Below are 25,418 nucleotides of genomic sequence, written 5' to 3' on the forward strand. Positions count from 1 at the left end.
TCACATACTCTTGCTTAAGTAAGAATTAACTCAAGGGAAAAAAAAAAAAAAACATAAAACCAACCAGAGCCATGCATTATTATAAAGGTAAAAATCTGCTGGGAATAGAATTTCGTGAGACTTTCAATGATAGTCTATCAGTGTACAAAAAGGAGGAAAGTAAAAGGTAATCTAAAGGACCATTCTTTTTCTCATTAACGTCTCAAGAACATACAGTTCTCTAGATAACAATATAGCTGGTCTCTGCTACTGAAAGCTAAAGAACTTTTAATCTCTGGGAATTTGTTTCTGTTTGTGAAATAGATGACTGTGCTTTGTGAGTGCTGATTACTAACCAATATAAAAACATCAAATGAGATTAAAGTTGCTGAAATTTTAGAATCACCATTCATCTAAGGTTTGTAATGCCATCTTGTAGAAATTGTTCTAATAAATCTACAGAATTCAGTCCTTCACACATTAAATGTCAGCATAATCTCTGTTGTAAGTGTGAGATTCAGGAGTGCATGCGTTCCTTGAGGATGAGCAAACACATAGATCCTATGTTAAATTTGCTTTATGTTTAACCCTTCAAAAATCTTAAATTGCTATACGTTTTATCCTTTCTAGATTAATTTATGTACTAGGCCTTTTAGCCACTTTATGTGACATGAAAAACATAAAATAAGCCTTAATTTTTCAAAATGTGAGAATAATAATCAAAAAAAGAGTAGAAAGGCATAAAATTGACAGGTAAGATACACTATAAAAGCAGTAGTTTAAATCCAGAACACTTTGGAGAGGACACAACGTTCAAGGTACCTATTCTAGGCTGCCAATTAGTAAGCCACTGGCTTTGTATAAATACTGTCATTTTTTCACATATAATATAGAAATAGAAACACCTTGCCTGATACCCTCTTGTTAACATCAAATAAGATAAAGAATATGGAGGTGCTGTTTAAACTGTACAGTAGCTATACAAATAGTATAATGCCTCCTTCATCTCTAGAATGTCGTGATTTGCAAAATATACTTATCACTATTTTATTTGGGGCACAGATATGTTCACTGAATTTAAACATTATTTCAGTTCTTTTTAAATAATATAGTACTGATCAATAAAATGCATGTAATGACATCTTATTATTAATTAAACTATTTACGAGGAGGGCTGAGTAGTAGTTTCAGATCTGCTCCTTGACATTTAACTTCAAGATAAGCATGATAGACTTTAAGAAATATCCTATTAGTGGTATATTATAAAAAAGAAAAGCCAGGCTGGATGCAGTGGCTCACGCCTGTAATTCTAGCACACTTTGGGAGGCTGAGGCAGTCAGATCACTTGAGGCCAGCAGTTCAAGACCAGCCTGGCCAACATGGAGAAACCCCATCTCTACTAAAAACACACAAAAATTAGCCGGGTGTGGTGGCATTGACTTGTAGTCCCAGCTACTCAGGAGGCTGAGGCAGAAGAATTCCTTAAACTTGGGAGGCAGAGGCTGCAGTGAGCCGAGATCATACCGCTGCACTCCAGAGCCTGTGCAACAGAGCAAGACTCTGTCTGGAGCGGGGTGGGGGGTGGGGGGAAGGCAACAAAAGAAAAGCCAGATTACAAAAAAAATATGTAAATGTGACTTCATTATTTCATTTAGAAACAAATACCTTATGACTATATGTAAAGATGTGAAAAGTACAAGAAGAGCATTTGGCAGACTATTTTCTCTTGTGGCAGCTATTAAAATATTTAACAATAATTTGTAGACAATGAGATCATAAATGATTTTTCTTTTTATGTCAGAGTTTTTTTATTCACCAAATTTAATACATTAAGTATATATTAATTTTCTAATGACTAAAAAATATTCCCATCTGTATTTCTCCTTCATATGGAAGACTAGTCTAGCAATCAAGAGCATAGCCTTTGGAATCAGACAGATTGGGGTTTCAATGTAGGCTCCATACTTTACTAGCCATATGACCTATCAACAGAAATGAATCTCCCTGCCAGCGTGGTGGCTCACGCCTGTAATCCCAGCATTTTGCAAGGCCAGGGTGTGTGGATCATTTGAAGTCAGGAGTTTGAGACCAGCCTGACCAACATGATGAAATCTCATCTCTACTAAAAATACAAAAAAATTAGCCAGGTGTGGTAGCACATGCCTGTAGTCCCAGCAAGTCAGGAGTCTGAAGCAGGAGAATCGCTTTAATTTGGGAGGCAAAGGTTGCAGTGAGCCAAGATCATGCCGCTGTACTCCAGCCTGGGTGCCAGAGGGAGACTCCATCGGAAAAAAAAAAAGAAAAAAAGAAAGAAATCAGTCTCCCTAAATCTGTTTCTTCAACTTTAGTAGTAGGACCAATCCCATTTGTTTGTATATTTGATGGCTTAATGCCTGAGAGTTAAATATGCTGTTTTAGTTCATTTTGTGCTGCTATAACACAATATTTAAAACTGTGTAATTTATAAAGAACAGGAATTTATTTTCTCACGGTTCTGGAGGCTGGAAAGTCCAAGATCAAGGTGCTTTCACTTGGTCTGGTGAGAGCCCAGTCTCTGCTTTCATCTCACTTGGTCTGGTGAGAGCCCAGTCTCTGCTTTCATCTCACTTGGTCTGGTGAGAGCCCAGTCTCTGCTTTCATCTCACTTGGTCTGGTGAGAGCCCAGTCTCTGCTTTCATCTCACTTGGTCTGGTGAGAGCCCAGTCTCTGCTTTCATCTCACTTGGTCTGGTGAGAGCCCAGTCTCTGCTTTCATCTCACTTGGTCTGGTGAGAGTCCAGTCTCTGCTTCCACAATGGTGCCTTGAACATTGTGTCCTCTCTAAAGGAAAAGTGCTGTGTTCTCAAGTAACAGAAGGTGGAGGAACTCCTTTCATCAAGCCCTTGTATAAAAGTACATAATCCCATTTATTAGGACAGAGCTGTCATGGCCTCATCACCTCCCAGAGGCTCCACCTTCTGATCCCATCAACTTGGTAATTAGGTTTTATTATAGATATTGGAAAAGACACCACATTCAAACCATAGCACAGAGTAATATAAATTATTTAGCACTATTCTTGATATATAATTGAAAGCTCAGTGTGTTGACTATGACTTTTGAACACTTATTCATGGTATTGAATTACTTCTTTTCTTCCCTTTACTTTTTTACATTTATTCAGCTTTCATTTGGTTGGAATTACTCTTTAATATTATGCTTGGAAAGGTTATATAGGTGGCATTTTTCCTTTTGCCTTTCCTTTAAATTATAGTTTTGCTGGTTTTAAAGCTTTTCAGTTTATAACCTTTCTCTCTGGATTCTGGAAGGGCTGATCAGTTGGCTTCTCATATTTAATTTTGCAGAAGAGAATGCTAAGGGCAGTTTGGTTCTTTCTTTTGTAAATAACCTAAATAGGTCTAAATATTATGTTTCAAATGTTAATCTTGTTTTTTTCATTAATATTCTCCAACATGAGGTAATCTCTTTTCATTTAAGGACTTGATTCTTTCATTACCTACATTTGTTTATGTTTTATTTATTCTTGTTTTTTCTTTCATTGCTCTACTATCTTCCAGCTGTGTGTGTATATATATATATATTTTTTATTTATTTATTTTTTAGACAGAGTCTTGCTCTGTTGCCCAGGCTGGAGTGCAGTGGTGCAGTCTTGGCTCACTGCCACCTCTGCCTCCCAGGTTCAAGCAATTCTCCTGACTCAGCCTCCTGAGTAGCTGGGATTATAGGCACCTGCCACCATACCTGGCTAATTTTTTGTATTTTTAGTAGAGACGGGGTTTCACCATGTTGGTCAGGCTGGTCTCGAACTCCTGACGTCGTGATCCGCCTGCCTCGGCCTCCCAAAGTGCGGGGATTACAGCCATGAGCCACCACACCCGTCCTAAAAATCTTTTGATGAGAATAGAGGGCTCAATGAGGATTGGGCAAATTGGTGGCATGTGAGTTTAGGACTGGTGGACACATAAGATACATGGATATCAAAGTAAGCGTATTAGTTTCCTGTTGCTACTGTAACAAATTAGCACAAACTTAGTGGCTTGAAATAACACAGATTTATTCTCTTACAGTTCTAGAGGTCATAAATTTTGAAATCAATTTCACTGAGCTAAAGTGAAGGTAGCAGCAGAGATGACTCCTTCTGGAGACTCTAGGGAAGAACGAGCTTCTTGCCTTTTCTAGCTTCTAGAGGTCACCTACATTCTTTGGGTCATGTTTCCTTCCTTCATCTTCAAATCTGGTAACACAGCATCTTGCTTTCATTATCATGCTGCCTTCTTCTGTAGTCAAATCTTCCTCTGCCTCCCTCTTATGACAAGACATTTGGAAAGGTATTTATGGCCCACCCAGATAATCCAGGATAATCTCAAGAATCTTAATTAAAGACGTCTGCAAATTCCCTTTTTCCATACAAGACCACATTGACAGGGTTCAAGGGTTGGAGATAGGATATCTTGAGACTTGAATAGTAACAAGTCTTGTCATACTATCTCTTTTAAGTTTTGTAGTCTTCTATTGAAGTAATTTTCAATGACACCTTCCTAGAAAATTGTTTTTTAGAATAGTAAAAGCACATTAGTTGAAGATACTCTTAGATCTTAATTGTAAGAGGCTGGGTGAGTGAAATCAGTTCCCGTCTATCTCTTTTTTAACTCCAGACATCTACCTACTTAACTGTAAAGATTTTATGGCAACTAACTTATCATAAATTTGGTCATGTAGCAAATTGCTTGGAAATTGGCTGTGATAGCACACTAGGAATTATCAAAATGATTGCAGATGTCCACGACTCATAAGGCTGATTTTCATTTAGCACACCTTCTCATATACAGGTGGAGTGAAGCAATCAATTGTAATAGAATCACAGAATTTTTAATTTTCAATTGCTTTCTGAGTTTTTCTAAAGCAGCCACCATACAAAGGGACCATGTTTATGCTACATGGTTTATAGGTACCTGGATTTAATAGCTTAGACTGAGCTTTGCAATTCAACTGTATATATTTCAAAAAGTTTAGAACTATATTAATATGTATATCTTTGGTTAATAGATATTTTGAAATATTGTTATACACTGCAAACAATTGATTAGTTATAAGCCCAGCCAAAGTGCTAGGCCTTGAACTTTGAGAAATAGAAAGTACTGCACAAAGCATAATTCCTAATTATGGGAGCATAAAATTTGGTTTGTCCCCCAAACAAATTATTTCAATGATAAGAAGGTACTGCAATAAGGTATACACACATCAAATTAGTGGTACAAGAAACTAGGGAAATAATTTAAGTTTTCTGGCCATAATACTTTGGCATAAAATTTGAAAAAATATTACTAAGCCTATTTTAATATCACTGACTGTACTAGTACTAATGAACTGTCCATCAGTTCATTAAATGTTATATTGATTAGGTAATATATTCATATTTTCTTTACAAGCATAACACAGCTAGAAGCTGAAGTGAACTTTAAGATTTAAATCAGGTTCACAGAATTTCTATTCCAGTGTCTCCCTAAATATTTTTTTCTGAGGCTAGAAGAACACAGGAAATAAAGATTAACAATTATCTTACTCATTTGAAACTCTATGTTTTCATGTCATTTGACTAATTAGTTTAAGAAACATGCAGCCAGCACATGCATACTGTCCCCTCTTGTTTTTTTAGCAATTCTTAAATCTTTTATTTTAAGCTCAATGATATAACTGCAGGGTTTGTTACAAAGGTAAACTTGTGTCATGGAAGTTTGTTGTACCTAATAGTTATTTTTCCTGATCATATCCCTCCTCCCAAAATCTACCCTCTGAAAGGATCCAGTGTGTGCTGTTCTCCCTCTATGTGTCCATGTGTTCTCATCATTTAGCTTCCACTTATAAGTGAGAACATACAATATTTGGTTTTCTGTTCCTGTGTTAATTTGCTAAGGATAATGGCCTCAAGCTCCAACCATGTGCCTACAGAGGACAAGATCTCGTTTATTTTATGGCTGCATAGTATTCCATGGTGTATATGTACCACATTTTCTTTTTTTATTCTTTTTATTTTTTTGAGACAGGGTCTTACTTTGTAGACTAGGCTGGAGTGCAGTGATGCAATCTCAGCTCACCACAACCTCCACCTCCAGGGCTCACGAAATCCTCCCATCTCAGCCTCCCAAGTAGCTGGGACCACAAGCATATACCACCATGCCCAGCTAATTTTGTATACAGATAGGGTTTTGCCATGTTGCCTGCTCAGGCTGGTCTGGAACTCCTGGGCTCAAGCAATCTACCTGCCTCAGATTCCTAGAGTGCTGGGATTTCAGACATGAGTCACTGTGCCCAGCCTCTGTACCTTGTTTTATTTATTTAGTCTATCACTGGTGGGCATTTAGGCTGATTCCATCTTGATGCTGAATAACCCTGTCATGGGGAAAACCCTGATACCTTCGCTCCCCCAAAATACCACCAACTAAAATCTATTCCAACTAACCTCTATTGAAAGTTCATTACAACAGATGGGTTTACACAGGGGTTGTGCAAATAACTTGAAATCAGATATTAGACATTCTATTCTTAACAAATTTCAGCAACCCAGACAATGGGAATTTCTTTTTGGGTGTCTTTCTTACTCTCTTCCCGTCCGTCCCTACAATACACACACACACGCGCGCGTGCACACACACACACACACACATCCCTCTTCTTTCTTTTTGAACTGACATAAAAGTAAGAGCTCATCCTTTTAGAATTTTGTTTTTACTCGTAGGGTCCTTTGGAAATGGAAATGTTTGCGTTCATATAAGTGAAAAAAAGTCTTAATAGTATATGTCATTTTATTTTACACAAATTACAGCTATAATGGAAAGGGCACTAACCGTGAAGTTAAATTTGGATTTGAATGTTGGCTTCGTGAGTCAATACCTGTGTGGCTTTAAACAACTTACTCAGCCTCATAGTCTTCTCGTGTGTGAAATAAGATTAATATTATCAGTCTCACCAGACTGCTGAGGTGATTACCAAGGAAATGCAGGTGAAGATGCCTAGAGCATAGCCTGCTTATATGAATAATGAATTTTTAAAACCACTGGGTAAACAAAAGATGTCACTGTGGTATATGGATTTTTTATACTTTATAAACGTTCTCTGAGCTCACATTACATCTAAGGCACTGCCCTAGATGTTTTGAAAAGCAAGAAAAGAAAGGTACCTGCCCTCCAGAAGTTTAAAATTTAGAGATAAAGACAAATGCTAAAAAATGGAAGGCCATGTGTAATAGAGATGCAAAGTGAATAGTAATAATACTTGGTAAAATCTGCAAAGACTTCGCATAATATAGTTGGAGTGTGAACTAGGTCTCAAATTTTGAGTGGGATACAATCCATATAGATAAAACACGTGCAGAAAAAAAAATCTTACTTTTTGAATCTAAGAAATCACTATTAAACAGTCTATTGACAAGCATGAGTAAAACCCAAAGACAGCCTACAGATGTGACCAGCTTGGAGATTTTAGACAAAATCACTATATTCCATTTGTCTTCTTCTGAATCTATGCCTCTTTGTGTAAATTATATGTGCAGTATTCCTCTGAGCCAATTTTGTTTTGCATGAGCCAGTAATGGGCCAGTGAACATTTACTTCAAGAAAAACAGAAGTATGGTGTTTATTATAGCATCCTCTATAGCCAGAATAACAAAATAAAATAAAAGAATGAATATCTCCAGATATCTCCCCCACCCCCCAAAAAATAACTAGAAGTTTCAGTAAGCTACTGAATCAGAGAGGCAAAAAGGCACTATTTTAATTTTTCATATTTTATTATTGTAGAAGAAATCCAATTAATATGCAATTTGTTTTAATAACTAAGAAAAACATCCCATTATGGAATAAAGGTAGTATGATAAACTGGTGTCATTTTTCATACAGGATGACTACCAACCAGAGCTCAGTGAGGCAAATATTTTTCCAGAAGTAGGGATGTGTTTGAGCCAAATCCACTCTCATTTTTTAAATCCATGTTCTTTGTGATCTAACAGTGAAGTTTGATTCATTGAAGCCACTAAGTGATGAAACACTATGAAATTTACTAGCAATTATTTCTCCATTTAATTTTATAAATTTCCTCCAGTTTCACTAATATCATCAGCAAATTTTTCACACAGAGACACACACACACACACACACAATGTGGTGTTAACAGCTTTATTAATCTGGATCTCATTAGTCTTAGCCTGGGCTAATTGTAAACATCAAATCCATCATAAAATAGTAAGTACTCAGCCAGGCACATGTGGTCCCAGCTACTCAGGAGGCTGAGGTGGGAAGATCACTTGAGCCTGGTTGGTTGAGGATGCAGTGAGCCATGATTGCACCAGTGCACTCCAGCCTGGGCAACAGAACAAAATCCTGTCTCAAAAATACTAAGAAGAAGAAGAGGTATTCAACTATCTCTGAAAGCAATTCTGAAATACTTATCCCAAAGTGATATTTGAACAATTGGAAAAAGTGTGTGTTCTCCAAAATAACTCCTTTTAAAAATACAACCTTAAGATTAAATACATAAATATATGCTGTATTTGTCTAATTTTTGGCAGGAACACATCACATCACTTCATGGTTTCTTATAACACTCTTTGCATTACCAGCTGCATATACCAACTCTTTGTGAATAGGGACTGAATCTCCCATGTGTAGCTCTGCCATTGTACGGTAAGTCCTCACCTAATGTCATGGATAGGTTCTTGGAATCTGCACCTTTAAGGAAAACAATGTATAACAAAATCAATTTTACCCATGGGCTAGTTGACATATGCAAGAGTTACGTTCCTACATCTCTCATCACAAAAACATCACCGAAGTTCTAAATAGACCAAAGACTTCCAATATTAAAATTGAAATAAATGTGAGCTATACATGCATTGAAGAAAGATTAGTAAAAACAAGATAAGTGTTTACCAACTTATTCCACTTCAGGGTTACAGGTGGCCCCAGAGCCTATCCCAGCAGCTCAGGCACAAGGCGGCAACTGACCTTGGCCAGGATGCCTGTCCACCACACGGTGCACTCATACAATACTCACTCACTCACACTGGGACCATGGGGACAAGAGGATGAACCTAATGTGCACATCAGTGGAATGTGGGAGAATACAGGAGTACTTGGAAAAAACCCACACAGACATAAAGAGAACATGCAAACTCCACACAGTGTCACTGCCAGGCATTCTTTTTTTTTTCTCATCAATTTATAACCAAACAATGTTGATCAAAATGACGTAACTAGAAGACCTTCTGTGTATAAGGATTGAGGACTGCTGTAAAACACTAAAGAAACAAGGAGGAAAAAAATGGGCTCTTGGCCTAATTAGCATGGGATAGTAAAGAATTGAGCTTTCAAACGGTTAAATATAAACATAAGCATTTCCTCTTTCAGCTGAAATGCGTACGGTGAATATTGTGATGATCATGTCACAGCAGTCCCAGCCATGTCTTTTCTGTTTCAGGGAGGAAGCTATTGTAACTCTGCAGGGTCTCACTCACTTTGATTTATGCTGTGCTCTCAGCTCCTGAAAAATTCTTTAGAACAACCTGAGAAGTGACTGTAATCTGATCGTTCTCTCGGAGCAGTAGGGATTCTATGATGGCACTAGCAGTGTTCTGTTTTTTCTAATGAGTTCCAGTAATGAATGGGGAGTTGGTACCCAAACTATTGAGAACCTGGCTGGTATTTTGCTCAAAAAGGGTGTACTCTCCTTAGAAAATACACTCTCTACTCTAGAGGATTTCTCCTTCAGAGCCATTTCATGATGGGGAAGCAGACTTTTAGAGATTTGCTTTTAAAAAATATGTATGCATATATATTTTTTAACCAAGAAGAAAACAATTCTGCAAACATTGCTGAAATGTGTGAAGACACCTTCATGGTACCTCCTATTTTTTACTTGGAGAAAGAAATAATATCAAGAAGCAAAAATTATTATTCATGTTTTCTGCATTTTTATTAATAAATTTTGTAACTAATTCTAAAGTATCTGGCTAACAGAGAACAATATTTGTGCAAATAATCAAAGATGATAAAAACTCAACTAGCTGAAAATATTTCATATCTATGCTTGTTTTTATATTTACTCATTACCTACATGATTTTTATTTAGTGTGCCTTGGTATATATTTTTCTTCCACAATGTGTAAGATTCTATAAGTCTTGTTCTCTTCTTATTTCTAAGCATTTACTACTATTTAGATTTGAGATGAGGAAATAAGGCTGAAAATAACATGACATAATGAAAAAGGAACTAATAGTGTCAGCCCATAAAACTACCTCAGGAAATGAGGTGGAACCTCATAGAGATAACCTCGTTAAGAGGAGTCAGAAAAATGTACATTGCACATCCACATAATTGGAAATAGGCTGTGATATCAAACTAGGAATTACCAAAATGATTGCAGATGTCCTTGACTCATAAGGCTGATTTTCATTTAGCACACCTTCTCATATACAGGTGGAGCAATCAGTTGTCATAGAATCGCAGAATTTTTAATTTTCAATTGAATTCTGAGTTCTCCAAAGCAGCCACCATACAATGGGACCATGTTTACGCTACATGGTTTATAGGTACCTGGACTTAATAGCTTAGACTGAGCTTTGCAGTTCAGCTGTATATGTTTCAAAAAGTTTAGAACCATATTAATAGGTATGTCTTTGGTTAATATATGAAATATTTTGAAATATTGTTATACACTGCAAACAACTGATTAATTACAAGCCCAGCCAAAGTGCTAGGCCTTGAACTTTGAGAAATAGAAAGTACTACACAAAGCATGATTTCTAATTATGGGGTGCATGACATTTGGTTGTGTCCCTCAAACAAATTATTTCAGTGGTAAGATAGTGCTGGAAAATAAGTATATACATACCAAATTAACTGGTACAAGAAATTAGGGAAAGAATTTAAGTTTTTTGGCTCAGTACCAGATAAATTTGGATTCAAGCCTCTTCTTTGCCACTAAGTAGCTGTATTGCCACAGTGAGTTCCTTACCTTTGCTGTGTCTCACTTTTTTCATTTACAAAATGGGGAATAATATAGCTATAATAGCATATGGTAGCTTTAAGGATGAAATACAATACTGAGAAATACAGCTTTGCAATACTTGACACTCCGTAAATGGCAGCTATTTATAGCAACTCATGAAAGATTATTTATAAGTTTGGTGACCAGAAAACACTTAATGGAGATGGGATTTTACTGGAACATTGAAATATATTATGAACTTCATAAATGTGAAACTCATAGGAAAAAAGTCAAAATAGGAAGCCTTGAACCTAGAAATAGTACCAGATGTGAAAACTTGTTAAATAATTTTTATTTAAAGCTGGTTTCCAAGAAATATAAAATTTCCAAGCAATGTTTTTCCACCTGTTGCAATCTAATCAAGCATAAAATTTTCACCTCAAGTAAAACATCACTCATAAGCACGTCTTGGGGGAAAAATACTTGTTGGCAAAATTCATTTAATAAAATATTAACACTTCAGGAACAAAAAAGCCTGGGTAAATAACTGGTTATAAGGCAACTTTATTCATATAGTTCTATAAATTTATTGGAATATTGTTGGACAATTGTGGTCATTATGGTAATGGTACAGAATGTACATGTAATAAATTTGCATAACATCGTAATGTTAATAAAATACCTAACAATGTTGACAGGGAGAAGAGGGAAATTAGGAAGCAATGTGGGAGGTTCAATATCCTCATCTTTTACATAATGTTTGTATTTGAATCCATCTAAAATTGAAAAATTGTTTATAAGATATAATGACTTAGTTTTTATTTCTTCTCTTAACCTGAAAGTGACACTTTAAAATGTCAATACTTACAGTGCTTAAAGTGGATTTGTTAAAAATCAGTACATTTTTTCAATATCACTTCATTAATTTTTTTTCATTTAATCTAAGTAGTATTTATCCCAAATTGCATTTAGCAAAAGGTATTTCTTGCTTTATATCCAGATCTAGGGCACAGCTACTTTGGCCCATAAGGAAAAATTCATTTAGCCGTCTGCTTCGGTTTTTTTGGCACTTCGTTCAATGTAATTCTGTTTCTTTAATGTGAAAGTTTTTAAAAAGCAATTTTATCTTTTAAAATATTTATTCTCCTAATCATGTTTTCATTTGATGTTTTTAATTTTTAATTCTGAGTAGTGAGACTGAGGGTTTTTAAAAATTATTTGTAGTTTTCTTCATTGTTTACATTCTTTGAGTAAACACATGTCTTTTACACACACCAAAAAAAACCACACACACACACATTCTAATAAGGCATTAACTGTTTTCTATTTTTCACTTGAAGATTAGTCATTTTTCTTTAAATTCCATGGAATTTTGTTAGACTTTTATGATACAATGCATCATCTTCTTCCTTGAATCCATTGTGTATATGCATCTAATTTACAATAGTAAAACTATATTACACGTTAGCCGTTTATTTTAACTTACTTCAAAAAGTAACATGAAATTTAGCTATTTGAATCTAGGAAAGTTAAATTCTATAAAATTACAATAAGTGTGGGCTACAATTTTAATCAAAATGCACACAACTTTTAAAGTGAATAGTTTAATTATCGTTTAATAATATCAAAGTTAATCTCAAAAATTTGATTAAAAACACATTATCAAATAATTAAATGCTTAGAGCTAAAAATGGAGAACATTTGGTGCTTATTCAACGAAGTTCCAAGTTTCATTGTTTTAGAATATTAAAAATCGTGTTTTCATATGTTATAGTATACACCAAAAATATTTATTTCCCATATATTCTCAATTTTTTTCATTGAACATGTTCTTTTCACAGGGAAACATTCCCTTTAGTTTTTCAGCTTTTTTGTTTGTTTTGTTTTGTTTTTTGAGATGGAGCCTCACTCTGTTGCGCAAGCGGGAGTGCAGTGGTGCAATCTCCACTGACTGCAACCTCCACCTCCTGGGTTCAAGCAATTCTCTGCCTCAGCCTCTCGAGTAGCTGGGATTACAAGTGCCCGCCACCACGCCCGGCTACTTCTGGTATTTTTCGTAGAGATAGGGTTTCACCATCTTGGCCAGGCATTTCGTGAACTCCTGACCTTATGATCCATCCACCTCGCCTCCCAAAGTGCTGGGATTACTGGCGTGAGCCACCGCCCCCGGCCAGTTTTTCAGCTTTTTGACCTTCCGTGAATGAGACTCGTTCTCCCAAATCCATATCCGTTGAAGTCTTCAGATCAGTGGTGTCTTGATATTGTTTCTAAACCTCCTAATCTCATTAGAAATATAAGGGTAATAAGAGGATGGAGAGGAAGTTTCCAACTGAGATCAGGTGATTAGAAAATAGTTACCTCTTACTGGATTGTCTAGAAAGTAATTGACCTTAAAACTTGCACATAAATTTTAAGCCCAATATAATACTCTATACTATAAAACTAAATTCCACTTGCGTGAATTACAACTACTGAGACAGAATACCTAGAACTGAAGTCAATATATTATATTGTATTAGGCCGTTCTTACATTGCTTTAAAGAAATACCTGAGACTGAGTAATTTATAAGGAAAAGAGGTTTAATTGGCTCACAGTTCTGCAGGCTGTACAAGCATGGTGCTGGCATCTTCTTGGCTTTTGGGGAAGCCTCAGGAAGCATTTATTCATAGCAGAAGGTGAAGCAGAAGGTTGCCTGTCACATGGTGAAAACAAGAGCAAGAGAGAGGATTGGCGGGGAGGGTGTCACACACTTTTAAACGACTAAATCTCGTGAGAACTCACTCACTATTGTGGGGACAGCATCAAGCCATGAGGTATCCACCCCTATGACCCCAAGGCCTCCCATTAGGCCCCACCTCCAACATTGGAGACCACATTTCACCAGGAGATTTGGAGGGGACACATATTCAAATCATATCACATATTTAGCTTCATTTCAAGTAAATTTTGTGAAGGAATTTGTGTAATCAAAATTCTGCCAGTCTATTGAAAACTTTGAAAAGGCGAACTCAGAAATTATTTCAAATCTAATACAGTACTATTAATAAAATTACACTGCACAAAATCTATGGTTTTGAGAGCTTATAGCCTAGAAGAAGCAGGAAACCACGTAGGTTTCTGTGGGGGTCTACACATAAGATTGCCTCAAATACCCTGAGTGTGCAATGTGGAGTCCAAAGCCTTCCCAGATTTCTTCAAACTCCTGGCATGTTATGCTGCCTTGATTCTTTCCCCATGTGAGCTCTATAGCTGTGCATTGTTGAAGAAACCAGAGCTGAGTAGCAGTTCAAATGGAAAACAAACAAACAAAAAACAGACTTTATTTAGGAACTATTGCAATAGGGGAAAAGAGATTTCGGTATTGAATAGAACGGAGCTCAACTCCAAATATATCATGGATAAGTGGGGATTTATATTCAAGGGAGACGGGAATGAAAAATTACTGAGATTTAGCATCAAGAGTAGAGGGTTGATTCTGGTTTAATATACCTAACAGGAATCTTGCTGAAGGCAGGCTGGAGTGACCAGCCATCACTTGGGGGATGAGGAATTTGATCAGACATTGAGGTTCATCAGATATCACATTTAGGACATTTTCTTTAAACTGACTTAGCAAGATTGTCATTACAATTGAGTGATGCCAAGACTAACAGAGACCCCCAAATGTAGATGTCTAGTTGGGAACAGGAGTCAGAGGTGCCCAACTAAAGTTTGACTAACTAAAATTTAAACTGAAGAGAGCCTTTGTCAGCATGTTATTTTTTTTTCACCCAGACAAAGCCAAATAACTCATTCTTTTCCCCAACTTCTATAAAAAAAAAAATCACTTATAACAACCTTTTAACAAATGTTAATGAAAAGTTGTGACTATAAGGGGAGGTCACAGAGAGGAATTCTGCCTCATTTTCCATTCTTGTTCCTTGTTAGGTGTCTTCCTAAATTATTTCCTGGAGATCCAAATCCTTCTTCCTTTACTTGCAAGAAAAGTTCTGTTTCCATATTCGCACAGCCACTCCCATTCAGGTTTACTCTGGAGAGGATGTGGAGAAATAGGAACACTTTTACACTGTTGGTGGGACTGTAAACTAGTTCAACCATTGTGGAAGTCAGTGTGGCGATTCCTCAGGGATCTACAACTAGAAATACCATTTGACCCAGCCATCCCATTACTGGGTATATACCCAAAGGACTATCAATCATGCTGTTATAAAGACACATGCACACGTATGTTTATTGCGGCACTATTCACAATAGCAAAGAGTTGGAACCAACCCAAATGTCCAACAACAATAGACTGGATTAAGAAAATGTGGCACATATACACCATGGAATACTATGCAGCCATAAAAAATGATGAGTTCATGTCCTTTGTAGGGACATGGATGAAACTGGAAAACATCATTCTCAGTAAACTATCGCAAGGACAATAAAACCAAACACCGCATGTTCTCACTCATAGGTGGGAATTGAACAATGAGAACTCATGGACACAGGAAGGGGAACATCACACTCCGGGGACTGTTGTGGGGTGGGGGGAGGGGGGAGGGACAGCATTAGGAGATATACCTAATGCTAAATGACGAGTTAATGGGTGCAGGAAATCAACATGGCACATGGATACATATGTAACAAACCTGCACATTGTGCACATGTACCCTAAAACCTAAAGTATAATAATAAAAAAGAAAAAAGAAAACTGAGGAAGCCCTGTTAATAGGACCCATTATTCTCAGAAACCCAGTAGAATTAGAAATGGAAATTTTCTGCTGATGTGCAATTGATGCTCTGGTAGCGTGTGCTACAGTTCCGTGCCCAGGATAAAATAGAGGGCACCATGTTGGGAGTGGACAGTCCTACTAGAGGCATCATGAATGGCTGCATGTAAAAGATGACTCTGGAGCTAAAGCTTGAAAGATAACGTCTTGTATAGACGTTCGCCGTGATCATAAGGTGAAGTCAAGAGATGGGAGTTGAGGAGGAAATATTCAAACAGATGGAACAAAATGAACAATGACACAGAAGTTCCTTTTAGCTGGAATGTGTGCCTGTGAGTCATGATGTAGGAATAGAGAGGCTCAGGAGAGAGAAAATAAAACATGAAACTATCCAGGGAGTAAAGAATCAGGTCAGGAAGAATATTGTATACTCTGTTAAAATATTTGAGTTGAATCCCTTGAGTCATCTATTCTGAGTCACAGGAATACGTTACAGTATGCATTGAAAATGTTTAATATTGAAGAACCCAAGTTTGACTTTTTCTATCCTGTGTGATTCCTGCGTTGCCTATATGATACTCTCACTCAGCTGGATTGCAATATACTTTCTTGAGTGGGCAAGAATGGGATGTAATTAAAGCTAGCATACTGGGACATGTTCATAAGCCTAGATGCTCCCAAGAATGTTTCTTTCTTCTGAAAACCATGTATCGTGTGGGCCAGAGTACAAAACAAATATTGAGAAGCATTGTTTTGGGCATTAAGGATTTTGAGTATGGAAGGGCAAATAACATTTGATCTTTTAGAAGGATCATTTTGGTAGACAAATAGGATCTACTTGGCAGCTTATAAGATATAACTTAAAGAAAAATTGGCAAAGGTCTGTATTAAGTAGTAGTAACAGAAATTAAAACAAGGCAAATTACATGAAAACTATTGTGAGGCTAGTAATGAAGGAATGGGACTGAAGGGCGCATTAGCTGTGGAAGTGTAAGGAAGACAATGTGCTCAGTAATCCACCCTTTAATGTTGGCTGTGTTTAAAGCCATTGAAACCACTTTGGAAGAACTCTTGGGAGACATGAGGCAGAGGGTGATAAATGCCTGAAGACCCTTTAGGAGAGTTTAGAGCATTTAGTTCTGTCCAAAGTAAAATCCAAGGAGCAATGCTCCAAAGTTAAGTCAATGCCATGTTCTGGGTAAATGCCTCACGAAAGGAAATCCTAAGATTTCTGTACAATTTATCTTAGGTCTCTTAAAGTCTTTAATTAACTAGAGATCTAGTATCAACTGCACTAAAACTAAGCTACTTCAAACACACTGAATTATCCATTGAAAACCACACTCCAGCAGGTGTCTTGTTAGTCAGACTGTCACCTTGCCTAGCTGACATTTCAAACTCAAAAAGTCTTGAGGCACTCAGATTGTCAAGGTGCACGTGACTCAACAGCCACGTGAGAAAAAGTATTCAAATGTGGGAGGCCTAGAGATGTTGGATCTGGAGGGATGTGGTTTTATGAATCCTGGCCACCTAATTGGCTATGAATAAGTGAAATATGATCCATATATTGATGTACCTATTGATATGAGATAGTAAAAATAATTTTGTCAACTTCATGTGCAAAACAAGTGTTTTCTTTCAGTCTGTACTGTCTCAGGCATTAATAAATTTGAAATTTTACTGTCATTTGAAGATATCTATTCGCAGAGGCGGGGAGATAGTTTCTAAAACTAAATTTTAAACATACAGTTACTCATGCTCTTCTGTATAGTAAGTTTATGTGGCTGTTTATTCTGTCTTCTAAAAGGAGAGTATTCTTTATTCCTTTTTCAAAACCTAAATTCTTATGTAACTAGAAGCAAAGATTATATTTTGATTACCTTGTGGTAGGAATTTAAATAGAAATGAGTGGTATTACAATTTATTTTGGCTTAGACAAGTTATACTATTTCTAAATCTGGCCACTTTCAAAGAAATGAAAAAATCTTAATACATACAGATACACATTATTTCTCACTGTCACACTGAAAAATGTACATTTTTTTCAAAATTTCCAATTTACTCTAAGGCCAGAATAAAAAAAAAAATCATGCATATAAAAAGGGCATTGTTCGAAAGGTAAAAATTCTGGAAAACTCCTTAAACAGTCTCTGACTGTTCAAGGTAACTTTTCAGGGTAAACTGCCATTATTAGGTTAAGTTAAAATGTGTCTCAAAAAAATTAGTAGGTTAAATTACATTTAGTTAACCAAGAAATCTGTATTTATTGAAAACATGCTGTTTGCCTCAGTTCAGGTTTACATTATAGCTCAACTGGGATTCTAAATTATCCAGTCTTGCAACTTGTATTGCTTCTTTTTGTTTCATTCTTTACATTGTTATAAAGTGTTACCATTGGAACTCAAATCAAATTGTATCACTCTCTTACTTAGTAACCTTGTGGCTACCACCTCCAACTCTTATCTTTTGCATCTCACATAAAATCAGCTGTGGAAACACTGCAGTCCCACTTCCCAGATCGCTTATTCATCCATAGATGTTGTTGGGGGAAATTTATACCCTCTTATCTAGGACCAGCTCTTTCCCCCACACCTTCTTCTCCAAGGTAATTCTTATGAGTCTGTCTGATATATTTATTTCTGTTTTGTTTTCCTGATGCAAAACATTAAATATAATAAGTATAATGATTGAAAGAATCTGCATAATTCACAGAATAAGAATTCCACTAATTTAGTTGTACTTCTAAGAATAAAAATATAGACATATCACAATCATCATGTTTTTTGGTCTACTTCAAATAGACAACTTCATATTTCTTAATATCAGTGAGGTAGAATCCAAACTGAATTCAATTCTTAGTTTTGAGTTCTTAGCCCTTCAAATTCCTTTTACAAATATTTTGATATCAGTATATGTATATTCATTTAGCTAGAAATTATGGTCTAGTCCTGTTCTCATTAATTAATTAACTTAATTAATAGGAATGTCTGCGTTCATCTCAGGGCCTAGAAGACTCATTTGCTGTGGGAAGGCATGAATTCCCCAGTGTGTCTGGGCACACTGACAACAAACAGGGACAGCTGCGCTTCTTAATTAAGTTTGATTGACAGCTCTGTTGTGCTGACTGTGATTATATGGTGCCTAGTCCTGACGGGTTCAGTCTAAAATAATGCACCATGTGGATCACAAGCCTGCTTTAAATGTTCTACCATTTTATAATTGTCAAGAGAGAGAATTTAGATAGAATGTCAGTCAAGTTTTTATGTTTACCTCTGCAGCCATGAGCTTTGGTTAGATAATCCTTGCCTTATGTATATCACCTGGATTTTTATGAAACTCATAATCCAAATTCAATTATTTTTTTGTTTTTCTAATATGATTTTAGGGTCCCTTACATAGAAAAAAGCTGTAGTAGCAGGTACCATTTCTAATTCATATGAATGAAATGAATCCCACCAATACAGTACTCTTTTTCAGTTTCTATAAAATAATCTCCATTCCTTAAAAAAAAAAAAAACTTACTGTTTGTCAAGAAGATATATATTATTAATTTGATTCTTCAATTTTTTTACTATTGGTTTTGGTATCATAGTCTCTTATTTGAATAATAGATGCAAACACAGTAGAGACCAACAGATAAAATGAACTCAACCAAATTTTCTCTCTGCAATTGAAAATTGCAGTTTAACAGGCCTTGTGTGTATGTTTTGTAGTAATTTAAACATACGGAATATACTCTCATTTTCATTTGTCTGGAAAACAATGTTGAACTTTTTTTTTTTTTTTTTTTTTTTTTTTTGCCTCCTGAGTAGCTGGGATTACAGGTGCCACCGCAACCAGTTAATTTTTTGTATTTTTAGTAGAGACGAGGTTTCAACATGTTGGCCAGGTTGGTCTTGAACTCCTGACCTCAGGTGATCCACCCGCCTCTACCTTCCAAAGTGCAGGGATTACAGGCATGAGCCACTGTGCCTGGCCACAATGTTGAAATGTTAACGTGAATTATTACGCTCACTTTCTCATTGATTTTCCCACCAGGTGCAAGGAACCATCTTCCCAGCTCCCAATTTCAATCCCATAATGGATGCCCAAATGCTAGGAGGAGCACTCCAAGGATTTCGTAAGTCTTATTATTTCTACCATCTTTTATTGTGATTATTTTTTACTTTACCTTGTTTTAATACTATACTATGGGTATAAAATAGTTGATGTCTTACAAAACACAGATACAGATTAGACAGAAAAAGCTGAGCAAAGAAGTAGAATGAGAAGAAAAATAATATAAAAAGACAATAATGATGAACAAATTTACCTTTAGAAATTGCTAGTCTAATCTTAAAATGTTTGCCTTAAATCCATAAGTCCCTCATCACTAACTACTAAATGAAATCTCCACTAAAACACCTTAATCCAGGATAGAGCATTCTTTTTAAACTTTGCTTCTGTTTTCTAGCTTGTTTCATTTGCTATTTGCTATTTCCACTTCCAGTCAAATCAAACTTTTTGCTATGCCCCCAAATGACTGTGCTTTTCACATCTCTGTAAATTGGCCCAATCACTTCTCTGCCTGGAATGCTATTTTCTTCTCTTGTCTACTTTTCATCTAAATTCTCTTTCTTCAAGAATCTGTTCAGATGAGCCTTCCTCTTTGAATCCTTCTCTGGGCACTGCAAGCTCAATCAGCTATGCCAATCCCCCAGGCACCTTGCTTCCTACCCCTCACTCCCCTAATCTCATTTGCACTGTGCTTATGTTTGTCTCACCTGCTGACTGGACTGTGAACTCCCAGAGCTTAGAGTTTGACATAGAGGTGATTAGTAATGAATGAGACTAGAATTTATAAAAAGTATATATAGAGAGAAGGGACGAAAATTTGGGGATTCTTTTGCAAAAAAAAAAATATATATATATATATAATTTTTAAGATATCACATGGAGGTATTAAATTTTCATATAGTTTCCTACAATAAAACCTGTTTTAAGAAGACTCTTGATGAGCACAAAGATAAACATAGACAACACAAAAGAACTCTTTGCATAAGACATGCAAAACCTTTCATAAGAAAGCAAGCTCTTAACTTTAAAGACAAGGTCGCCTTTACAGGAGCTTCACTGTGTGTGTGTATGCATGAATGCACATCTGTGTGTTTTATTCACTAGCAGTATCCCATAGGAAAACACTAGAGGACTTAAAATATGCTCGCTAAAGCTGACTTTAGGAGTTTGCAATGCTTTCATGCCTTTTAAAATATTAATCATCACTAGAAAAATAAAAAGACAAGTTAACACAAAGTTATGAATTAACTTTGTATTGAGGAGTGCATTTTTTGCTTTAAAACTGTGGGTCACAGCAATCTGTTCACCAAAAAGTTTTTCTTTGTTCCAGTTTCAATGTTCCTGTCATTGCAATTTTAGGGTCAGAATAAGGATTCATTTTGACCGTCATAATTTGTTGCTTGTCAGCGTATTAGGCTGAAGTACGTTAGGAGGTTTTGGGCTTTGATTGCATGGTGTCCACTGTAGCATGCCAGAGCAGGAACACAGCTCAAATTGCCTTAAAGGTTTATCCATCCCCATGACTCTGGCGAAGTGTTATTGAAAAAGACAATTACTAATGTTTTTCTTAGCTACTGTATTTTATTTAGAAAAATCTGAAAGAAAAAAAGTATTCTGAAACAAATGAAAATGTGTAGCTTTGAGATAAATTGCTTTAAGTTGTATAAAAATTTACTCATCATCTATAAAAAAACACTTATTAGTTAACATTCCCTAATAGTGCAGTCTGCTTTCCAATTTCTCACCACTTGAAGATACTTTCCTGCCCATGCATTCTTATAACCTGTTTTATTTTGTGTCTATTAACATGTGTAATTGCTAGGTCAGCCCTGTGAAATCCTGAACAACTGAAATTCATTTTTAACCTACATTCCTAAATCTTGACAAAGGAGCACACAAGTCAAAATTAATCTTTTATGAAATGCTCAGTGCTATTCAGAGTGGACATTCTCAGCTTGTTCCTGGTCTTTCTGATCATTAAGTATGATGCTAGCTATAGGATTTTTGAAAATGTGCATTATGAAGTTAAGAAAGCTCCCCTCTATTCTTAGTTTGCTAACAGTTTTTATCTTGAATAGGTATTGGATTTTGTCAAGTGATTTTTCTTCATCTGTTGATATAATCACATGATTTTTCTCCTTTTTCCTGTTGATGCAATGGATGATGTTAACTGATTTTTAAATGGTGAAACTGCCTTGCATATCTGGAATAAATCCCACTTACTCATGAAATATAATGCTTTGTATGCATTATTATATTTGACTTTCAAACTTTTTGAGGATTTTTGCATCTATCTATGCTCATGAGAAATGTTGGTCAGTGATTTTCTTTTCTTGTTGTGCCTTTCTCTGGTCTTGGTGTTAGGATAAGGCTGACCTAGTAGAATGAGTTATGAAGCATTCTCTATGCTTCTCATTTCTGAAAGAGATTGTAGAAAATTGATATTTCTTTCTTAAAAGTTTGGTAGAATTCATAAGTGAAGCCATATGGACCTAGTGCTTTCTATTTTGTGGGTTATTAATCACCGACTTCAGTTTTTGATAGATAGGGCCCATTCAGATTGTCTGAGTTTGGGTAGGTTGTGTCTTTGAAGAACTTAATCCATTTCATCTAGACTATCAAATTTGTGGTCTTAGAGTTATTAATAATATTTTATTATGATTTTAACGTCCATTGAGATTGGTAGTAATGGCTCCTGTTTCATTTCTGATATTAGTAAGTTTTATCTCTCTCTCTCTCTCTCTCTCTCCCTCCCTCTCTTGCTTTCTCTCTCTTTCCTTATCCTAGCTAAAGACCTATAAATTTTACTGATGTTTCCCCCCTAAAAAACCCAGCTTTTGGTGCCATTGATGTTTTCTCTTGATTTTCCAATTTCAAATTCATTGATCATTGCTCTAATCTTTCTTTTCTTCTATTTACATCAGGTTTAATTTGCTCTTTTTCCAGTTTCCTAAGATGCAAGCTTAGATTCTTGATTTCAGATTTCTTTTTGTCTCTCTATATGCAATTTTATACATTTTTCTCTAAGCATTGCTTTTGCTGTATCTCATAAATTTTGAGTCATATTTTTACTTGCAATTTGTTTGAAATTTTTAAAAATTATCTTGTCACTTCTTCTTTGTCCCATGTGTATTTAGAAGTGTGCTGTTTAATCTGTGTGTATTTGGGGATTTTTCCAGCCATCTTTCTATTACTGATTTCTAGTTTAATTTCATTGTGGCCTCGGAGCATATTTTGTATGTTTTTTATTATTTTAAATTGTTAAGATGTGTTTTGTGGTCCAGAATGTGGTCTATTTTGATTAATGCTCCATGTAACTTGAGAAGAATGTGTATTCTGCTTTTGTGGCAATAAGTGTTCTATAGATGTTAATTAGATCCAGTTGATTGATGGTGCTGTTCATTTCAGTGATACCCTCCCTGGTTTTCTGTCTGCTGGATTTTTAAATTACTTACAGCATAATTGACAAATTACTCTAGAGGTGTTAAATTGCCCAGTTATAACAGTGTATTCTTCTATTTCTCTTTGCAATTTCTGTTATTTTTTTCCTCATCTCTTTTGGCACTCTGTTGTTTGGCACATACATATTAAGGTTTGTTATATCTTCTTGCAGAACTGACCCCTTTATCATTTTGTAATAACTCTTTATTCCTGATAATTTTCTTTGCTTTGAAGTATTCTTTGTCTAAAATTAACATAGCTACTCCAACTTTCTTTTGATTGCATTAGCATGGTATATAATTCTTCATTCTTTACTTTCAATCTCTCTGTGTCTTTAATGTTGATTTCTTGTAGACCACTTAGTGCTATTAAGAAATAATTTTACTCACCTCAGTTAAAATGAGTTTTATCCAAAAGACAGGCAATAACAAATGTTGGCAAGAATGTGGAGAAACGAGTACCCTTGTACGTTGTTGCTGGGAATGTACATTAGTACCACCACTATGTGGAACAGTTTAAAGATTCTTAAAAAAATTAAAAAGTGAGTTATACCATGTGATCCAGAAAATCCACTGCTGGGTATATACCTAAAAGAAAGGAAATCAATATATCAAAGACATATCTGCATTCCTGTGTTTGTTCCAGCACTATTTACAATAGCTAAGACCTGGAAGCAACCTGTGCATCAACAGATGAATGGATAAAGAAAATATAGTACAAATACTCAACAGAGTACAATTCAACCATAAAAAAGAATGAGATCCTGTCATTTGCAACAACATGGATGATAGTGGAGATCATATGTTAAATGAAATAAGCCAGGCACAGAAAGACAAACATTGCATGTTCTTACTTATTTATGAGATCTAAATATCAAAACAATTGAACACATGGACATAAAAAAGTAGGAGGATGATTACCAGAGGTTGTGAAGGGTAGTGGAGGGCTGCTGGAGACTCGAGGATGGTTCATGGGTACAAAAAATAGTTGGAAAGAATGAATAAAACATAGTATTTGATAGCACAACATGGTGACTATAGTCAATAATAACTGTGTATTTTAAAATAATCTAAAACTATGTAATTGGATTGTTTGCAACTCAATGGATAAATGCTTAAGGGGATGGATAACCCATTCTCCATGATGTGCTTATTTCATATTGCATGCCTATATCAAAACATCTTGTGTACCCCATAAATATATATACCTATTATGTAACCACAAAAATTAAAAATAAAATATTAAGGAATAATTTTAAATTTTAGTAATAATTATTTTCTTGCCTAGGAGGCCACTTTTACCTATTTGACCATACAGTCAATTCTCATTATTCACAAATGCTATATTTACAAATTTGTCTACTCACTAAATTGTTTTATAACCCCCAAATCAATATTCACAGATATTTCATGGTCATTTGCAGATATGTGCAGAGAGTTGAAAAATTTCAGTCACTAGAATGCATATTGCTGGTTGAAATCAAACAAGGTGACCTCTGCCGTCTTCTTTTAGCTTTCATGCTGTAAATAAGTCCTTTATGCAATCTATGTAGTGACACAATTTTGCATTTTTATGCTTTGCTTGGTGATAGTGCTGTTTAAAATGGCCCCAAGCATAGTGTTGAAGTACTGCCTAGTGTGTTCCTATGCACAAAAAGAAGTATTCAAGAAAAAAATATGTGTTACATAAACTAAATTCAAGAATTAGTTATAGTACTGTTGGCCATGAGTTTAATGTTAATGAATTAATAAAATAATACATCCATAAAAAAGAATAGAAAATGTATTGATCTATGCATGATGCTGTTTGGAAAATGCTGAAGTAACATCTATTCTATGTTATGAAGTATGGAAAAGATGAAAAAGTAGCTGAATTTCTGGGTTCATGAGACGATAATTGATAACAAAATTAATAATTTTAAAAAACAATCAAAGTGGTCAGCTTTCTTTTGAAAGTAGTGTTGGGTGGCAGATTAGAAAAATTCTATACATCAGGAGGCTATAGAAGAGCTTTAAAAATATCTCTTAAATGTTTATACAGGAGAAGGCTATGTGGAAGCATAGTTTTCAATGCTAAGAAGACTGGCTTGTTTCACAAGGACATTGGCAAACAAACATAATGCAAATGACATTTCAGTTGACAAAAATTATTGTAACCACAGGGTTGCAGAAACCTAACCCTGCATTTTCCCTAGGAACAATAGTTCAGTATTTACTAATTCAGTGTTCATGGCAAATTTGTAGAAT

General features: G+C 35.6%; 2 protein-coding genes across 7 annotated transcripts in view; one reads left to right on the forward strand and one right to left on the reverse strand.

The window, feature by feature from the left end:
• The window catches only part of ANXA10 (annexin A10), a 147,309-nt gene that overhangs the window by 67,493 nt on the left and 54,398 nt on the right, over positions 1–25,418 (forward strand). For all 6 annotated transcript variants that reach the window (XM_063638410.1, XM_063638412.1, XM_063638409.1 and 3 more), the window contains one exon: positions 19,714–19,795. In XM_063638410.1, coding sequence (XP_063494480.1) covers positions 19,714–19,795 — 82 coding nt within the window. The remainder of the gene's footprint in view (positions 1–19,713; positions 19,796–25,418) is intronic.
• The window catches only part of DDX60 (DExD/H-box helicase 60), a 200,900-nt gene continuing 196,787 nt past the window's right edge, over positions 21,306–25,418 (reverse strand). The window contains exon 40 of the mRNA XM_063638363.1: positions 21,306–23,759. The gene's annotated coding sequence lies outside the window, so the exon portion shown is untranslated. The remainder of the gene's footprint in view (positions 23,760–25,418) is intronic.

This window comes from Symphalangus syndactylus, chromosome 4 (genome assembly GCF_028878055.3).
Source record: "Symphalangus syndactylus isolate Jambi chromosome 4, NHGRI_mSymSyn1-v2.1_pri, whole genome shotgun sequence".
NCBI lineage: Eukaryota > Metazoa > Chordata > Mammalia > Primates > Hylobatidae > Symphalangus > Symphalangus syndactylus.